Source organism: Hypanus sabinus, chromosome 30, assembly GCF_030144855.1.
Source record: "Hypanus sabinus isolate sHypSab1 chromosome 30, sHypSab1.hap1, whole genome shotgun sequence".
Classification (NCBI taxonomy): Eukaryota; Metazoa; Chordata; class Chondrichthyes; order Myliobatiformes; family Dasyatidae; genus Hypanus; species Hypanus sabinus.
The window spans coordinates 27,450,567-27,465,287 of record NC_082735.1 but is presented as its reverse complement, the minus strand read 5'-3'; the positions used below and the strand labels follow the sequence as shown (position 1 = coordinate 27,465,287).

General features: G+C 37.7%; 1 protein-coding gene and 1 long non-coding RNA gene across 2 annotated transcripts in view; one reads left to right on the top strand and one right to left on the bottom strand.

Moving 5' to 3' along the window:
* LOC132383488 (uncharacterized) overlaps positions 1–14,721 on the bottom strand; it is a 124,651-nt gene that overhangs the window by 99,802 nt on the left and 10,128 nt on the right. The window lies entirely within an intron of this gene.
* LOC132383487 (uncharacterized) overlaps positions 1–14,721 on the top strand; it is a 101,024-nt gene that overhangs the window by 80,149 nt on the left and 6,154 nt on the right. The window contains exons 9-11 of the mRNA XM_059954488.1: positions 6,490–6,578; positions 10,465–10,631; positions 13,462–13,564. Coding sequence (XP_059810471.1) covers positions 6,490–6,578; positions 10,465–10,631; positions 13,462–13,564 — 359 coding nt within the window. The remainder of the gene's footprint in view (positions 1–6,489; positions 6,579–10,464; positions 10,632–13,461; positions 13,565–14,721) is intronic.

Sequence of the window (14,721 nt, the reverse complement as noted above, 5' to 3'; positions counted from 1 at the left end):
GTGGCAGGAGAGGGAGGATCCAAGCCGGGCTGAAACATAGAGGGATGAGGCCTCCTCTAACCAGCATCTTGTTGGAGAATATGCAGTCACTGGAGAACAAAACTAAGGATCGGAAGGCAAGACTGCTATATTAGAAGCAGATGAGAAACATCTCAGTTGTTTGCTGTATCAAAACTTGGTGATCTGTGGACACACCAGATGCAGCAGTCAGACCAGAAGGATTTACAATTTACAGAATGGACTGAACTGCAGACTTGGGGAAGGCAAAGAGAGGATGCATGTGTTTTATGGTCAATTCCTGTGGTGCTTCAATGTGGCAGTTCAGTCAACCTCATGTTTCCCCATCTTGGAACACCTACTGGTCAAATGCAGACCATTCTGTTTGCCTCAGGAGTTCATCCATGATCCTGACTGCAGTTTAAATACCACCAGAGACTGACTATGAGCAAGCATTCGCAACACTGCACAATGTCATCTGCAGACAATAAACAGCCTATCCCTATGCATTTCAAATGCTTGTTTGAAGGAAACCCTACCCAATTATCATCAGCATATAACCTGTAGCACCAGAGGTCCTAATATACTGGAACCACTGTTACAGAAATATAAGGAATACCTACCATTCTTTGCCCAGACCACATTCTGGTAAATCAGATCACTTGGCTGGTGTCCTTCTACCGGCGTACAGGCAGAGCCTAAAAAGCAAGGCTCCAGAGATTAAGACAACTAAGAGGTGGTTGCAGGAAGCAGAGGAACAATCACAGGATTGCTTTCAGTCAGTGGACTGGGCCATGTTCACACATAAAGTGCTGGAGGAACTCAGAAGTGCAGGCAGCATCCATAGAAAAGCATATAGTCAACGTTTCAGGCCAAAAACCTGGACCAGAGAGAAAAAGCTGAGGGGTAGATTTGAAAGGTGAGGGGAGAGAGAAATGCCAGGTGATAGGTGATCATAGCAGGGGAACAGTGAGAGAGAGTTTCACTGAACTCCTGTCGAAGGGAAGATTTAAACTTCTTCAGGGTATGTATCCCTGGAAGAGACTTCACAGAGTAATAATCAAATCACAAACAGGAGAAAATCTGCAGATGATGGAAATCCAAGCAACACATATAAAATGCTGGAGGAATTCAGCAGGCCAGGCAGCATCTATGCAAAAAAGTACAGTCGACGTTTCGGGTCGAAACCCTTTGGCAGGACTGAAAAAAGGCTGAGTAGATTTGAAAGGTAAATTCCTGCACGTTACTATTTCAGAGGATCTGTCCTGGACCCAGCAAGTAGGTGCAATTGTGAAGAAAGCACAGCAGCACCTATTCTTTCTTAGGATTATGTGGATATTCGATATGACATCCAAAACTTTTGACAAACTTCGAAAGATGCATAGTGGAGAGTGTATTGACTGGCTACATTACAGTCCTGTATGGAAACACCAATGCCTTTGAACATAAAAACGTACAAATGCTAATAGATTCGACCCAGTACATCATAGGTAATGCCCTCCCAACCATAGAGCACATTTACATGAAATACTGTCAGAAATCGGCATCCACTATCAGAGATCCCCCAACAACCAGGCCATGTTCTTTTCTCACTGCTGCCATCAGGTAGAAGGTACAAGAATCTCAGGGCTCACACCACCAGTTTTTACTACACCAAAACCATCAAGATCTTGAATAAAATGGGATAGCTACTCATGTTTACACATCCATTGAGATATTCCCACAACCAATGATGTCACTTTAAGGACTCTATCTCGTTATCTCATGTTCTCATTACTTATTGCTATTTAGTTATATTTGCTTTGCACAATTTGTTGTCTTCTGTAGTCCTGTTGTTCTTTCATTGATCCTGTCATAGTTACAATTCTCTCGATTTGCAGAGAATGCCTGCAGGAAAATAAATTTCAGGGTTGCATATAGTAATATGTATGTACTTTGATAATAAAGTTTACGTTGAACTTTGAACTGAAGCCTGCGGATACTCAACTAAGAACTTGTATTGGAAAAAAGATAACTCCTATGAGAATGTTATTCTTGACAATGAAATACAACAGCCAAAAAACCACACTGAGGTTGTACATGGTAAAGATGGGAAGACCAGCATTGTGGGGACGTGAGTGGCTGAGACAACTACAGCTTGATTGGGGATCCCTCCACCAGTCGCATACCATAGGTTGGAAATGTGACGAGGTCTTGAAGAGAGATTTTAGGGAGCTAGGTAGAAAGCTGAAAAGCAGAACCTCCAGAGCAGTAATCTCTGGATTGCTGCCCATGCCACGCACCATTGAGGGTAAGAATAGGATGATTTGGTAAATATATGGCTGAGGAACTGGTGTAGGGGGCAGGGGTTCAGATTTATCTATCATTGGGATGTCTTCTGGAGAGCTACGACCTGTACAATAGAGTCAGATTACACCTTAATCCGAGGGAGACCAATATCCTTGCAGCCAGATTTCAGGATGGTTTAAACTAATTTGGCAGATGATGGGGCAAAATTGTAGTCAACAGGATGAATTGCAATGTAAAGGCAGATAAAATCGAAAAGGATGAATACAGGACTGAAGGTGTTTTATTTGAATGCACTCAGTATACAGAATAAGGTAGATAAACTTTTAGCACAGTAACAGATTGGCATGTATGACATTGTGGGCATAACTGAATTGTGGCTGAAAGAAGATTATAGCTGAGAGCTTAATGTACAAGGATACACATTGCATCTGAAGGACAGGCAGGAAGGCAGAGGGGGTGGCCTTGCTCTGTTGGTAAATAATGAAATCAAATCATTAAAAGGAGGTGACATAGGATCAGAAGGTGTAGAATTGTTGTGGGTAGAGCTAAGGAACTACAAACGTAAGAAGACTGATGGGAGTTATATACAGACCCCCAAACAATATTAAAGATGAGGTCTACAAATTACAATGGGAGATAGAAAATGTATCTCAAAAGGGCAATGTTACAAAAGTCATGTGGGATTTCAATATGCAAGTAGATTGAGAAAATCAGGTTGCTTCTGGATCCCACGAGGAGGTATTTATAGAGTGCCTGCAGGATGGCTTTCAGAACAGCTCATGGTTGAGCCCACTAGTGGAAGTCAGCTATTCTGGATTTGGTGTTGTACAATGAACCAGAATTGTTTAGGAAGCTTACGGTAAAGGAACTCTTGGGGTACACTGATCATAATATGATAGAATTCACCCTGCAATTTGTGAAGGAGAAGCTAAAGTCAGATGTATCAGTATTATAGTGGAGTAAAGGGAATTACAGAGGCATGAGAGAAGAGATGGCCAAAATTAATTGGAAAGTTACACCAGCAGGGTTAACGGCAGAGCAGCAATGGCTGGAATTTCTGGGAACAATTCAGAAAGTGCAGAATATATACACACTGAATAGGTAAATGTTTCCTAAAGATAGGATGACACAACCGTGGCTGATACATAAGCCAAAGAGAGGGCAGATAATAGAGGAAAAATTTGTGTGAAATTAGAGGGTTGGGAAGATTTTTAAAATGAACACAAAGAAATTAAAACATCATAAAGAACAAAAAGATGGAATATGGACATAAACTAGCCAATAATAATACAGGGGATACCAAAAACTACTTCACATATAAAAAGTGAGGTGAGAATAGATATCAGACCACTGGAAAATGATGCTGGAGCAGTAATAAAGGGGGGCAAGGAAATGGTGGTCAAATCAAATAAATATTTTGCATCATCTTCACTATGGAAGACACTAGCAGTATATCAGACATTTGAGAGTGTTTGGGGCAGATGTATGTTAAATTGCTATTACTAGGGAAAAGGACTTGGGAAACTGAAGGGTCTGAAGGTTGATCAGTCATCTGGACCAGGATGCACCCCAGGATTCTCAAGGAGGTGCCTGAAGAGGTTGTGGAAGCAGTAGTAATTATATGGTTTTGGAGGAATGGAAAATTACAAATGTCACTCCACTCTTCAAGAAGGGAAAGGCAGAAGAAAGTGAATTATAGGCCAGTTAGTCTGACCTCAGTGGTTAGGAAGATGTTGGAGTCAAGGATGTGGTTCCAGGGGACTTGGTGGCATATGATAAAATAGGACGTAGTCAGATTGTTTCCTTAAGGGAAAATCTTGCCTGACAAATCTGTTGGAATTTTTTGAAAAAATTAACAAGTAGGATAGACAAAGAAGAATCAGTGGGTGTTGTATATTTAGATATTATAGGAAAGGTGTTGGCCTGGATTGAGCATTGATTGATTGGCAGGAGGCAAAGAGTGGGAATAAAGAGAGCCCTTTTTGGTTGGCTACCAATAACTAGTGTTGTTCTACAGGGTTCTGATTTGAGACCGTTTCTTTTTACATTATATGCCTGTTATTTGGTTGTCTGAATTGGTGGCTTTGTGCACAAGTTTGCAGATGTTTTGAAGATAGGTGGAGGGGCAGATAGTTTTGAGAAAATAGAGAGGCTTCGGGAAGACTTAGACAGAATAGGAGAATGGGCAAAGAAGTGGAAGGTGGAATACAGTGTTGTTAAGTGTGTGCTCATCACTTTGGTAGAATAAAAGCATAGACTATTTTCTAAGTGGATAGAATATTCAAAAATCTGAGGTGCAAAGGGACTTGGTAGTCCTTGTGCAGGATTCTGTAAAGTTAATTTGCAGTTTGAGTCAGTGGAGTCATTTTTAAATGTGAAAGAATGAAAGACAATGGAGCGCATTTCAAATACTTTACACCCTCTGATGTCCTATCTCAGGAACAATGTGCTTGTGATAGAGGGAATGTGATGAAAGTTCACCAGATTGATTTCTGGTGGATGGATTGTCCTAAAGGAAAGTTTAAACAAGCTAGACTTGCCTTTGAGTTTAGGTGAATGAGAAGTGATCTTGTGAAATGTACAATATTCTTAGAGGGTTCAACAGGGTAGAGAAATTATTAGTATTTCTCCTGGCTGGAATGTCTGGAACCAAGGGTCACAGTTACAAAATAAGTGAATTACCATTCAGAACTGAGATAAGAAAAAATTTCTTCACCCAGAATGTTATGATTCTTTGGAATTCCTTATCTGACAAGATTATGGAGGATCAGTCACTGAGGATATTCAAGGGAGGGATTATATGGTTAATAAGAGAATTAAGGATATAGGGTTAGTGCAAGATTGTTGTGCTGATCTTGTGTAAGTGCACAGGACAAGATACTATATTCCTGCTTCTATTTATTAAGTTATTACGTTCTTTCGTCCTCTGCATTACTGAATATGAACATATCCTTAGCTGTTTAATCATATACCTCAGTATATGGATATGACAGCATTGTAGAATTTTGTTATAGTCAATTGGTTATGGGGTAATTTTTCACTGTCTTTAGCATTTTATTTTTGTCATACATGTATCTTCATCAGTTAACCTCTCATTTTCAGGTCTGCCTGTTGCTACATTTTGTCTGCTCCTCTTCTTCCTCAGTAAACTAGAAATAGTTTCCTATCTTGCTGCTGATGAAAGAGTGGTGAATATGCTTAGGCTATAGTTACAGATTACTATGGAATGCAATTCTGTCGCTATGGGTGTTCCACAATGATCTATAGATGACCTGTTGAGAGCTTTTAGATTTATTCTTTGTCTAAAACTGTGTTAGTACCACACAGGTCTGGAGGCAGTTCTTATTAAGGAAGAGGAACTGCTACTGATTCAGTCATGGAGTAGTAACTAAAACTGATAAATTATAAAGAAAATGGTTTATTTCCTTCTATTATTTTTCTTATCACCTGCTCCAAGTCCTTCTGGACTTTCTGAAGCTACTTTGATTATTTATGGTAGTATTGACCAACATTCTGTTCCATTGCATGCTTAGAGTTATTTTTTTGATGATATTCATTGAGGGTGAGTATCAATTAATTGGTTTGGTGAAAATCAGCTTGAATTTCAGTGGATCCGTAATTAAAGCTGAGAAACCTCGGGGCTACTCCCATCTGATCATAAGACCTTCTGTTGCCAAATTCAAAGTACTCACGGATATTTCACTTGACTTTTAAATATTATCATTTAAAGATTACATTGCAAATTCACCAAAATGAAAACATAGTTTAGAATTCATTGAGTTAACTTTGATTATAAGAAATTATAAAATGATTCAGAATTTGATAGGAGGGCATTCAGAGGGAAAATAATGCGTTCAAAAGTAAGATTGAAGCTAGACCATTTAAGACTGAAATTAGAAAATAAATTTTAATATATGAAGTGTGAAATTTAAAACTTCGAAAAGGTTGTTGAGAAATAAAGACAGATTCTCATTTGAGGAAAAGGTGTCAAAAAATAAAGCTAACATGCAGATCGACCTTGAACTAAATCATAGAGTTTGTCTTAGGAGTTCGTTGGCCTTCTACTGTTTCTGTCTTGGTATGGAATATTTTGAATCTAAATGAAAACCAAATGAGAAAAACAACATTTTTAAATTATCTCATTTATTCTCATGTGAACATATTTATTCATAAGTATGGGAATTATTTTATTCACTTTCTTAGGAGATGCTCAGGGATTGCACAAGTATAGCTACTGGTATCCCAAATAAGGATGAAGAAGAATCTAGAACTAATCTGCAATCTAGACAACAGTAAGTTCTGATTCAAAACTCAATTTATAATAAGAACAAAGAGCATCATTTCAGTAATTTTCTTTATCTTCTATCCTCCTAGTGTAGCTATAAAAACCTAGTTCAATTTTTCCTAGAAGGAAGAACATGCTGGGTGTTGACTTGTAAACATCAAGAGGGAAATAAGTAAGGCAATGGGACTGGAAAGATTTCCCTGAGTTCTAGTTTAAACTTCATAGGCTGAATGGTCTCCCTCTACACCGGAAGGAAATGTTCAGCCATTTTAACATAATTTACATGAACCAAGTCGGAGATGAGTATCAATTTATTGGGAGAGCTGAAATTAAGCAGATCGGAAACAAAAGCAAGAGAATTAGAGGAAGGTCGAGACAGAGAGCAGAGTTCAGTTTAGGAAATGTGAGTAGACACAAATTTAGTGATAATTTGTTCCTGGTTAACTGGTCTGAAATGTAATGTCACAGAACAGGTGGTGGGGTGGTAGCGATTTTTTTTGACTGGCCAGGAAATTTAAAACGGGCATTAGCATAGCAAGAAGTACACAGTTGAAATAATTCAATCTAGTTAAGAAATTTAAAACAGGGAATATATGTATAGCTAAGGAGTGCACTTTTCAAATAATTGAATCCAGTCTTTTTAAATAAATCAAAGGTACATTTAACGTCAGAGAAATGTACACAATATACATCCTGAAATGCTTTTTCTTTGCAACCATCCACGAAAACAGAGTGCCCAAAGAATGAACGACGGTAAAATGTTAGAACCCCCCCAAAGTCACCCCCCCTCCAAGCTCCCCTCCCTCCCGCGTGTAAATGACAGCAAGCGACAATATAACATAGATGAATGGGCTGATAATGTGTTGTAGCTGCAACGTACAGGAACTGGTGGATACCAATGTGGATCAGATTGACTAAGATTGACTATACCTGCAGCATGTGTTGGCAACTCCAGGAACTTTGCCTCAAGGTTGGTGAATTAGATAGAGTCCAAGTTTCAGACCCTGACACATCAGAGAGTAAGAGAGTTACTGGACACTGAGTTACAGGAGGCAGATATATCCTTGGATTGGTTTCTTCAAATTAGGTCAGATCAGGGACTGCAAATAAGCTGGTAAATGAATCCAGAGAGTAGTTTTGGAGGAACATCAACTCTTGCCCTTGTCATACAGACATAAGGTTGTCACAGGAAGGATGTGCAAACTGCATAGGAAATGTGGGGAGAAAAGAAAAATGTTGTATACATTGGGGAGAGCACAGTTAGGAGAACAGGCACTATCTTCTTTGCAACAAGAAGAGAACCCCACAGCCTTTGTTCCCTGCTCAGTAGCAGATTAAGACATTTCCTCTGGACTGGAAAGCTCAGAATAGAGAGGCTTATCCAGAAGTCATGGATACATAGGCACCAACAACTTGACTAGTCCTGGGAAGGAGGTTCCATTGAGGGATTGTGAGTAATGGGAAAAAATTGAAAGGCAGAACCACAATGGAGGTAATCTCTAGATTACTACCTGACTTGTGTGCATATTGTCAAAAGGTAAGTAGGATTAAATAAGTAAACTGTAGCTGCAATGTTGTTCTGGGAGAAATGGATACAGATTGATGGGGCACTGGTATTGAAGGAAGGGGGAACTGTTCCACTGGGACAGGTTTTATTTGAACTGTGTTGGGATCAGGGTTCTGATGGATTGCATAAATAGTTATGGACAAGGCTTTAAACTAATTGAAGTGTGTGGGGGCAGAGTTCTATTGACAGGAAGATCAATAAATCAAAAAACTGAAAGATCACTCACCATATAGTAAAGAAGGGAATGAACAGCAAAGAATGACAGGAAGACAAAGAAAAAAATAAACCAAGCAACACACACAAGATGGTGGAGGAACTCATCAGGCCAGACAGCATCTATAGAAAAAAGTACAGTCAACATTTCAGGCTGAAATGTGTGTGTTGCTCGGATTTCCAGCATGAGCAGATTTTCTGTTGTTTGTGAAAAAATAAGCCAAAATGTGTACCAGAAGTCAAGTAAAAATTGTAAATAATCAAAGAATAAGGCTCTATTTGAATGCATATAGCATTAATAACAAGTTAATAAAAGTGAACACCTGGATTCCAAACCAATGATCTCAATTTAAAAAAGGACAATTGCATGTGTATGACCATAGAGTTATCTTGAATGAACTGACAAAACAGTCTAAACCAATGAGTAGTGACGCATCTCTCAAAGCAGGTTTTCCAGAGTTCAGTAGAAATAAATCCCAATTGGAGGGATTCCATGAAGAAAAGGGAACTAACTGTGTTTAACAAATGAGATTGATGAACAGAGTAAATCAAAAACTTGTTCACATAATGCAGCAAAAACTAGTGAAAGACCAGATGAAATGGAATTTTTCAGAAGCCAGATAATAGATACTTTAAAAAGTTAATAAGGAGGGAGAAAATTTGTTATAAAAGAAAAATGGAAATCAAAACAAATACTAAGACTTCCATACATCTATAAAGAATGGAAGAGGGTGGCTAAGGCAACTGTACATAAAAGCTGGCTAAAAGCATAGCTTTCTATTCCTCTCCCACCAATGTTTTTAACTTGCATCCTTTTTTCCTGGCATATATGCTATGTGGTTCAGCTACTGAAAATTTAGTCATATTTTCAACGACAGAAGATTGACATGTCCTTGTTTAAAGCTGCTGGTTTAGCAAAACTGATATTTGCGTAAGAACATTTTTGGACTAATTCGTACAATATTAAGAAGCAGCTTTCAATCCTTTATGAACTTGTATGACCTATGCCCACGTAATATGGATTTCATTAATTTAGAGTCATAGATTCATATAGCATAGAAACAGGCACTTGCACCCACAGAGTTCATGCTGTTCATCATGAAAGTCACAGCAGCAGCTCTACATCCTTAAAAGTTTCTTAAGATTCAGCATTACATCTAAAACTTTGACAAACTTCTATAGGTGCATGGTGGAGAGTATATTAACTAGCTGCGTCACAGCCTGGTATGCAGACATCACTGCCCTTGAATGTAAAATCCTACAAAAAGTAGTGGATACAGCCCAGTCCATCATGGTTAAAGCCCTTCCTCTCCATTGAACACGTCTACACAGAACGTTGTCGCAGGAAAGCAGCATCGATCATCAGGGACCCCCATCACCCAGGCAACACACTCTTCTCACTGCCATCAAGAAGAAGGTACAGCAGCCTCAGGACTCAAACCATCAGGTTCAGGAACAGTTATTACCCCCTCAACAATCGGGTTCCTGAACCAGAGGGGATAACTTCAGTTTCACTTGCCCCATCACTGAATAGTTCCCATAACCTATGGACTCGCAGTCAAAGACTTTTCATCTCATTTTCTCAATATTTATTGCTTACTTATTATTATTATTATTATTATTATTGTTTTATTTTCTATTTGCACAGTTTGTTGTCTTTTACACACTGGTCCGCCCTGTTGGGTACAGGTTTTCATTCATTTTATTATGGTTATTGGATTTACTGAGTATGCCTGCAAGAAAATGAGTCTCAGGGTTGTATATGGTGACATATGTATTTTTATAATAAATTTACTTTGAACTTTGATTATCTAAACTCAAATTTTAATTCTCCCTGATTCTACCACTATCCACATACCATTATGATGTGGAAGAAACCCAAGGCACCAAGAGAACAACTCTGCAGTTGTAGTGAGAACATGCAAATTCCACACAGACAACACTGAAGGCCATGATTGAACCCAGGTTGCTGGAGGTGTGAAGCAATATTTCCATTGACTTGCCCCTTTGAATGGATTTGATTTGGATATTTTTATCCTGGCTGTGTAATCTTTGTGCTGACTCTTACAAGTGCAGAAGTTTAAAATATTCCCATTATATTTTTTATTATAAGGTCAAAGAATAAGAAACTAGTTGTGTTGCAGAAAGATCTCTGGAGACTGCAACAAGGACTGGAAGTATTACAATCTCAACAAGAAATCCTTGATATGGAATTACAGGAAGTCATGGACAAACTGCTGGAAAAAGCACAGAGAATGTGTGAAGTGTATCATAACAGAGGTACAGTACATTTTTATACTGCAGTTTAATAGGATAAGAATTTGAAGTATGATGGTACAAATATTACATTTGGGAGAGATACAAGTTTTACTCCTTTCATGGCAGCTGGGGAATGTAAATTTGCATAGCTAAACAAATCTAGAATTTGGGACAGGGACAGAGAGCTGGACTCAGTAACAGTAATAACAAAACTATTGGATTGTTCCAAAAACCGTCTGGTTCACTAGTATGCTTCAAATAAGGAAGTATTCTATCTTTATGCAGTCTAGCCTATTTTTTGGTCTAAAACCAAAAAATGCTGGAAAACCTCAGCAGGTCACACAGCATCTGTGGAACAAGAAAAAAATGTCTGAAATTAAGATTACCTTTCTTCCAATTTCTTTTTCCTAGTTCCCATTTCTGATGAAGGGTCTATATTTCTCTTTCACAGCTGTTGCCTTATTTCTGAGAGTTCATAGCACTTGCTGTTTTTATGTTTTCAGCAATTTCCATTTAGCATATCTTTGACTTCAGACACAGCATGGTGATCAGTTCTTAACTACCTTCTCAAACCACGGGTAATTTACTGTATGCAACACACACAAAATGCTGTGGAACGCAGCAGGCCAGGCAGCATCTATAGGAAGAAGTCATGAGTCCCGACGAAGGGTCTCTACCCGAAACGTCGACTGTACTTCTTCCTATAGATGCTGCCTGGCCTGCTGCATTCCACCAGCATTTTGTGTGTGTTGCTTGAATTTACAGCATCTGCAGACTTCCTCGTGTTTGCATAATTTACTGTATGTTGGCATTGCTAACAGGACCCATATAACAAAGGAGGAAAAAGTAGTTGGAGTTTTAAGTTTTAATACTGAATTTGTACTGTAGCCCTCTGCCAAAGAGTATCAAAGATCATTATAAAAAATATGCTACAACCATTGAAATAGCATTATGAACTTTCATAATTATGTTTAATATAATTGCATTTTCGAAAATAACAAACTCATAGTGGAAAGAATCAATTTATTTCCTTCTAGCGTATTTAGTTTTTAATACCTCAAATTCCATTTCTATGATAATATCTTAGTGGTCCCATTGTTGTCTTGTACTTTTTAAACTAAACACAATCAATATTTGTGTATTTACAAATGAGGGTATTATTGCAATGAAACAAAGGTTAGATTTACTTTCTTTAATTACAAGATTATTTACTATTTTATTAATAACAGAAAAACTGGAAATACTCAAAAGATCAGTCAGCACCTCTAAAAAGAGAAACAGGTTTAGGATTTCGGGTTGATGACCTTTCATCAGAATTGTTCTGATGAGAAGTGTTCAACCTTACTCATGAACTGTTTCTGTCTCCACTATTGCTGAGTGACCTGCTGATATTTCCAGAACTTTTATTTTTTGTTCAAATTTCTTATGTATTTTCTTTTTGCTTTTAGGTTACTATTTTTATTAAAATTTTTCTGAATTATTTTCAAAAACTTCAATCTGTTGTTTAAATTCAGATATTGGCTATTATTAATTTTTATTATATGAGAAGGTATAATAGAGCTGTTTTTTCTCCTTAATAAATAGCTTTGGTCTTAGTAGGGGTTAGATTCTTTTTTTTTGATTAATGATTAACTTACATGAATATGGGGTAATGAGATTGTTATTATGAACAGGTATAATGTAAATGGTAGTTTTTTAAGATCTTTTTTGACATATATACTTTCTTGTGTATTCTTCTATGTAGAAACTATTAAAAATATTGGAAAGAGAACATTTTTATGGCTCATTTCAAGATAAACAAATGTTAACAATAGGTTTTGTGAAAAATTGTAAAAATACTCTTCAGCTTTATGAGGCAGCCATTTACAGTCACCATCATCATTGGGTCGTGTCATATGGCATCATTGTAATGTCTGTGTCATATGACATCATCATTATGTGCTGTGTCATTATGACATGGACGATCATGGTCTTTCCATAAACATGATTATTCTTAGTTAGTCACCTACAATTGAGGCCCTCAATTAGTTGGGGTCAACCATGGGTGTTGCGTCTCAGCTGTCTACATAATATGCAAGCCAGGGCAGAATGATCTGGAGAGCAAGTTGTTGTCCATGTGGCAGGCTTTTCTATTCCATGCACCTGATGAATCCAAAGGAATGGCAGAGACCCATACAGTTTGGCACCAGCAGAGTTGCCAGAGTTGCCATTGGAAGTTTGAGATCAGAGTTTTCCTTCTAGATGAGCTGCCAACCATGGTTGACAAGCCCCATTTGCCCAAAGTGGCTGGTTTTAACGTGCCAGTAACTTGCCTTTGACCCTTTCCCCATCAGTAGAAACAGATTCACCAGGCTTAGGAACTAAGCCACACATGAAAGCCAGGAGCTGGACTTGGTTGTCAGAGACTGTTTGAAACACTCACCATTGGAAGTATTTAATAGGTATTAGGAGCTTATCCCCACAGGAGGTATAGACTAAGGATAAATAATAAGCAGTGTAAGATTAAGATAAGGGAAAGTTCCTTTGCCCAGAATCTAATAAACTGGTGGAATTCTTGACCATAGAATTCACTTGAAACAAAATATATTCAAGTTGGATCATGTTCATAGGGTTAAGGGATCAAGTGATATGGGAGGAAAGCTGGAACAAAGTACAGATTTTGAATGATCAGTCTGATGCAATTTGAATGGCAAAATAGGCTCAAAGGCCTGCTGCAGCTTGTGTTTTCTGTGATTCTATATTTCTACATACATCCTCATATATGTATGTATATTTCTAATTTATAGATCAGCTTTGAATTACTTTTTTCAGTGTCTGTAGTTCACATTTCTCAAAACTCCTGCTTTTGTAGGTTTGACAGATAGAGTGCTTACAAAGGAGGAATATCAACATAGTCAATCTATAGAATTCTTTCTGAGAAAAAAGATACAAAGTGTCAACCATTATTTAGGAAGGTATGTTCCTCCTAAAAATACACAATAATATTGTTAAGTAGGTTGAGTATATGAAGTCTGATGCATCTCTCAAATTAGTTGATCAATAGACAAAAACGGCCAGAAATGCAAAAGCTTTGCTGTAAGGTATGTCTGTTAAAATTTGTGTCAGTGGCTAATCAATGAATCAGTGGAAGTTAACTTTCAGGTACAGCAGGTAATTAGGAAAGCGTAAAATAGTGGCCCTTTTTGCAACAAGATTTGAGTATAAAAGTAGTGTATTGCTCCTTTTATATTAGGTCTGGTGATAATACATGTGGAGAACATCCCCTACCCAAGGAAAGAAAGATAAATTGCAATGAAAGTTCAAAAGATTGATTCTTGGGATGATGGGTTTGTTGATTAAGGATAGATAAAGCAATCTTTGCATATATTAAATTTAGATTATTAAGGGGGGGCATTCATTGAAATATACAATCTTTTTCTAGAGCTTTACAAGGTACATACAGGGATATTGTTTGGCTACTTGGAACATACAAAGTAACAGGAGGTTAAGCATTCAGTACAGAAATTAGAAGAAATAAATGTTTTTGCAAATGGAGCAGTGAATCCTTGATTTTTTTTAATCCAAAATGTCTGTGAATGTACTACCACATAATGTAGTAAAAAACAAGATGGATATACTTTTAGATATTAAGAGATTCAAGGAATATGGAATTAATGTTGTGCATGCTTCATATTGCTGGTACTTCTTGGCCAATATCCAAGAACATTAGCATCAAGATAAGTGGAATTAACTTGGTATTTGCTGATCAGATGCAATGTGGGCCTCAAAGAAAATGTGGTTATGGCCTGGAGGAAGGTTGATCAGGTTGAATGATCAAGTGATAGGGGATTGTGGTATTGAGTGGATGGAAACAATTGATTAGGGGACGGGATTGACATTGTGGAGTGAGGGCAAATGTCAGACTTTGCAGGCATGAAGACTGAAGTTCTGAGTCATGACAGAGTCAAGGGGTGATTGGGAGCTGAATGAGGGTTGTTTGAAGTCCAACTATTTAAGTAGTTTGTATGAACATTAAATTCTCAATTTAATTTATTCCCCACATTTATTCAATGGCTAAGTAATCTATGGGTTAATACAATTTTGTTGCTGATAATCAGTGCTGATTTGCTGA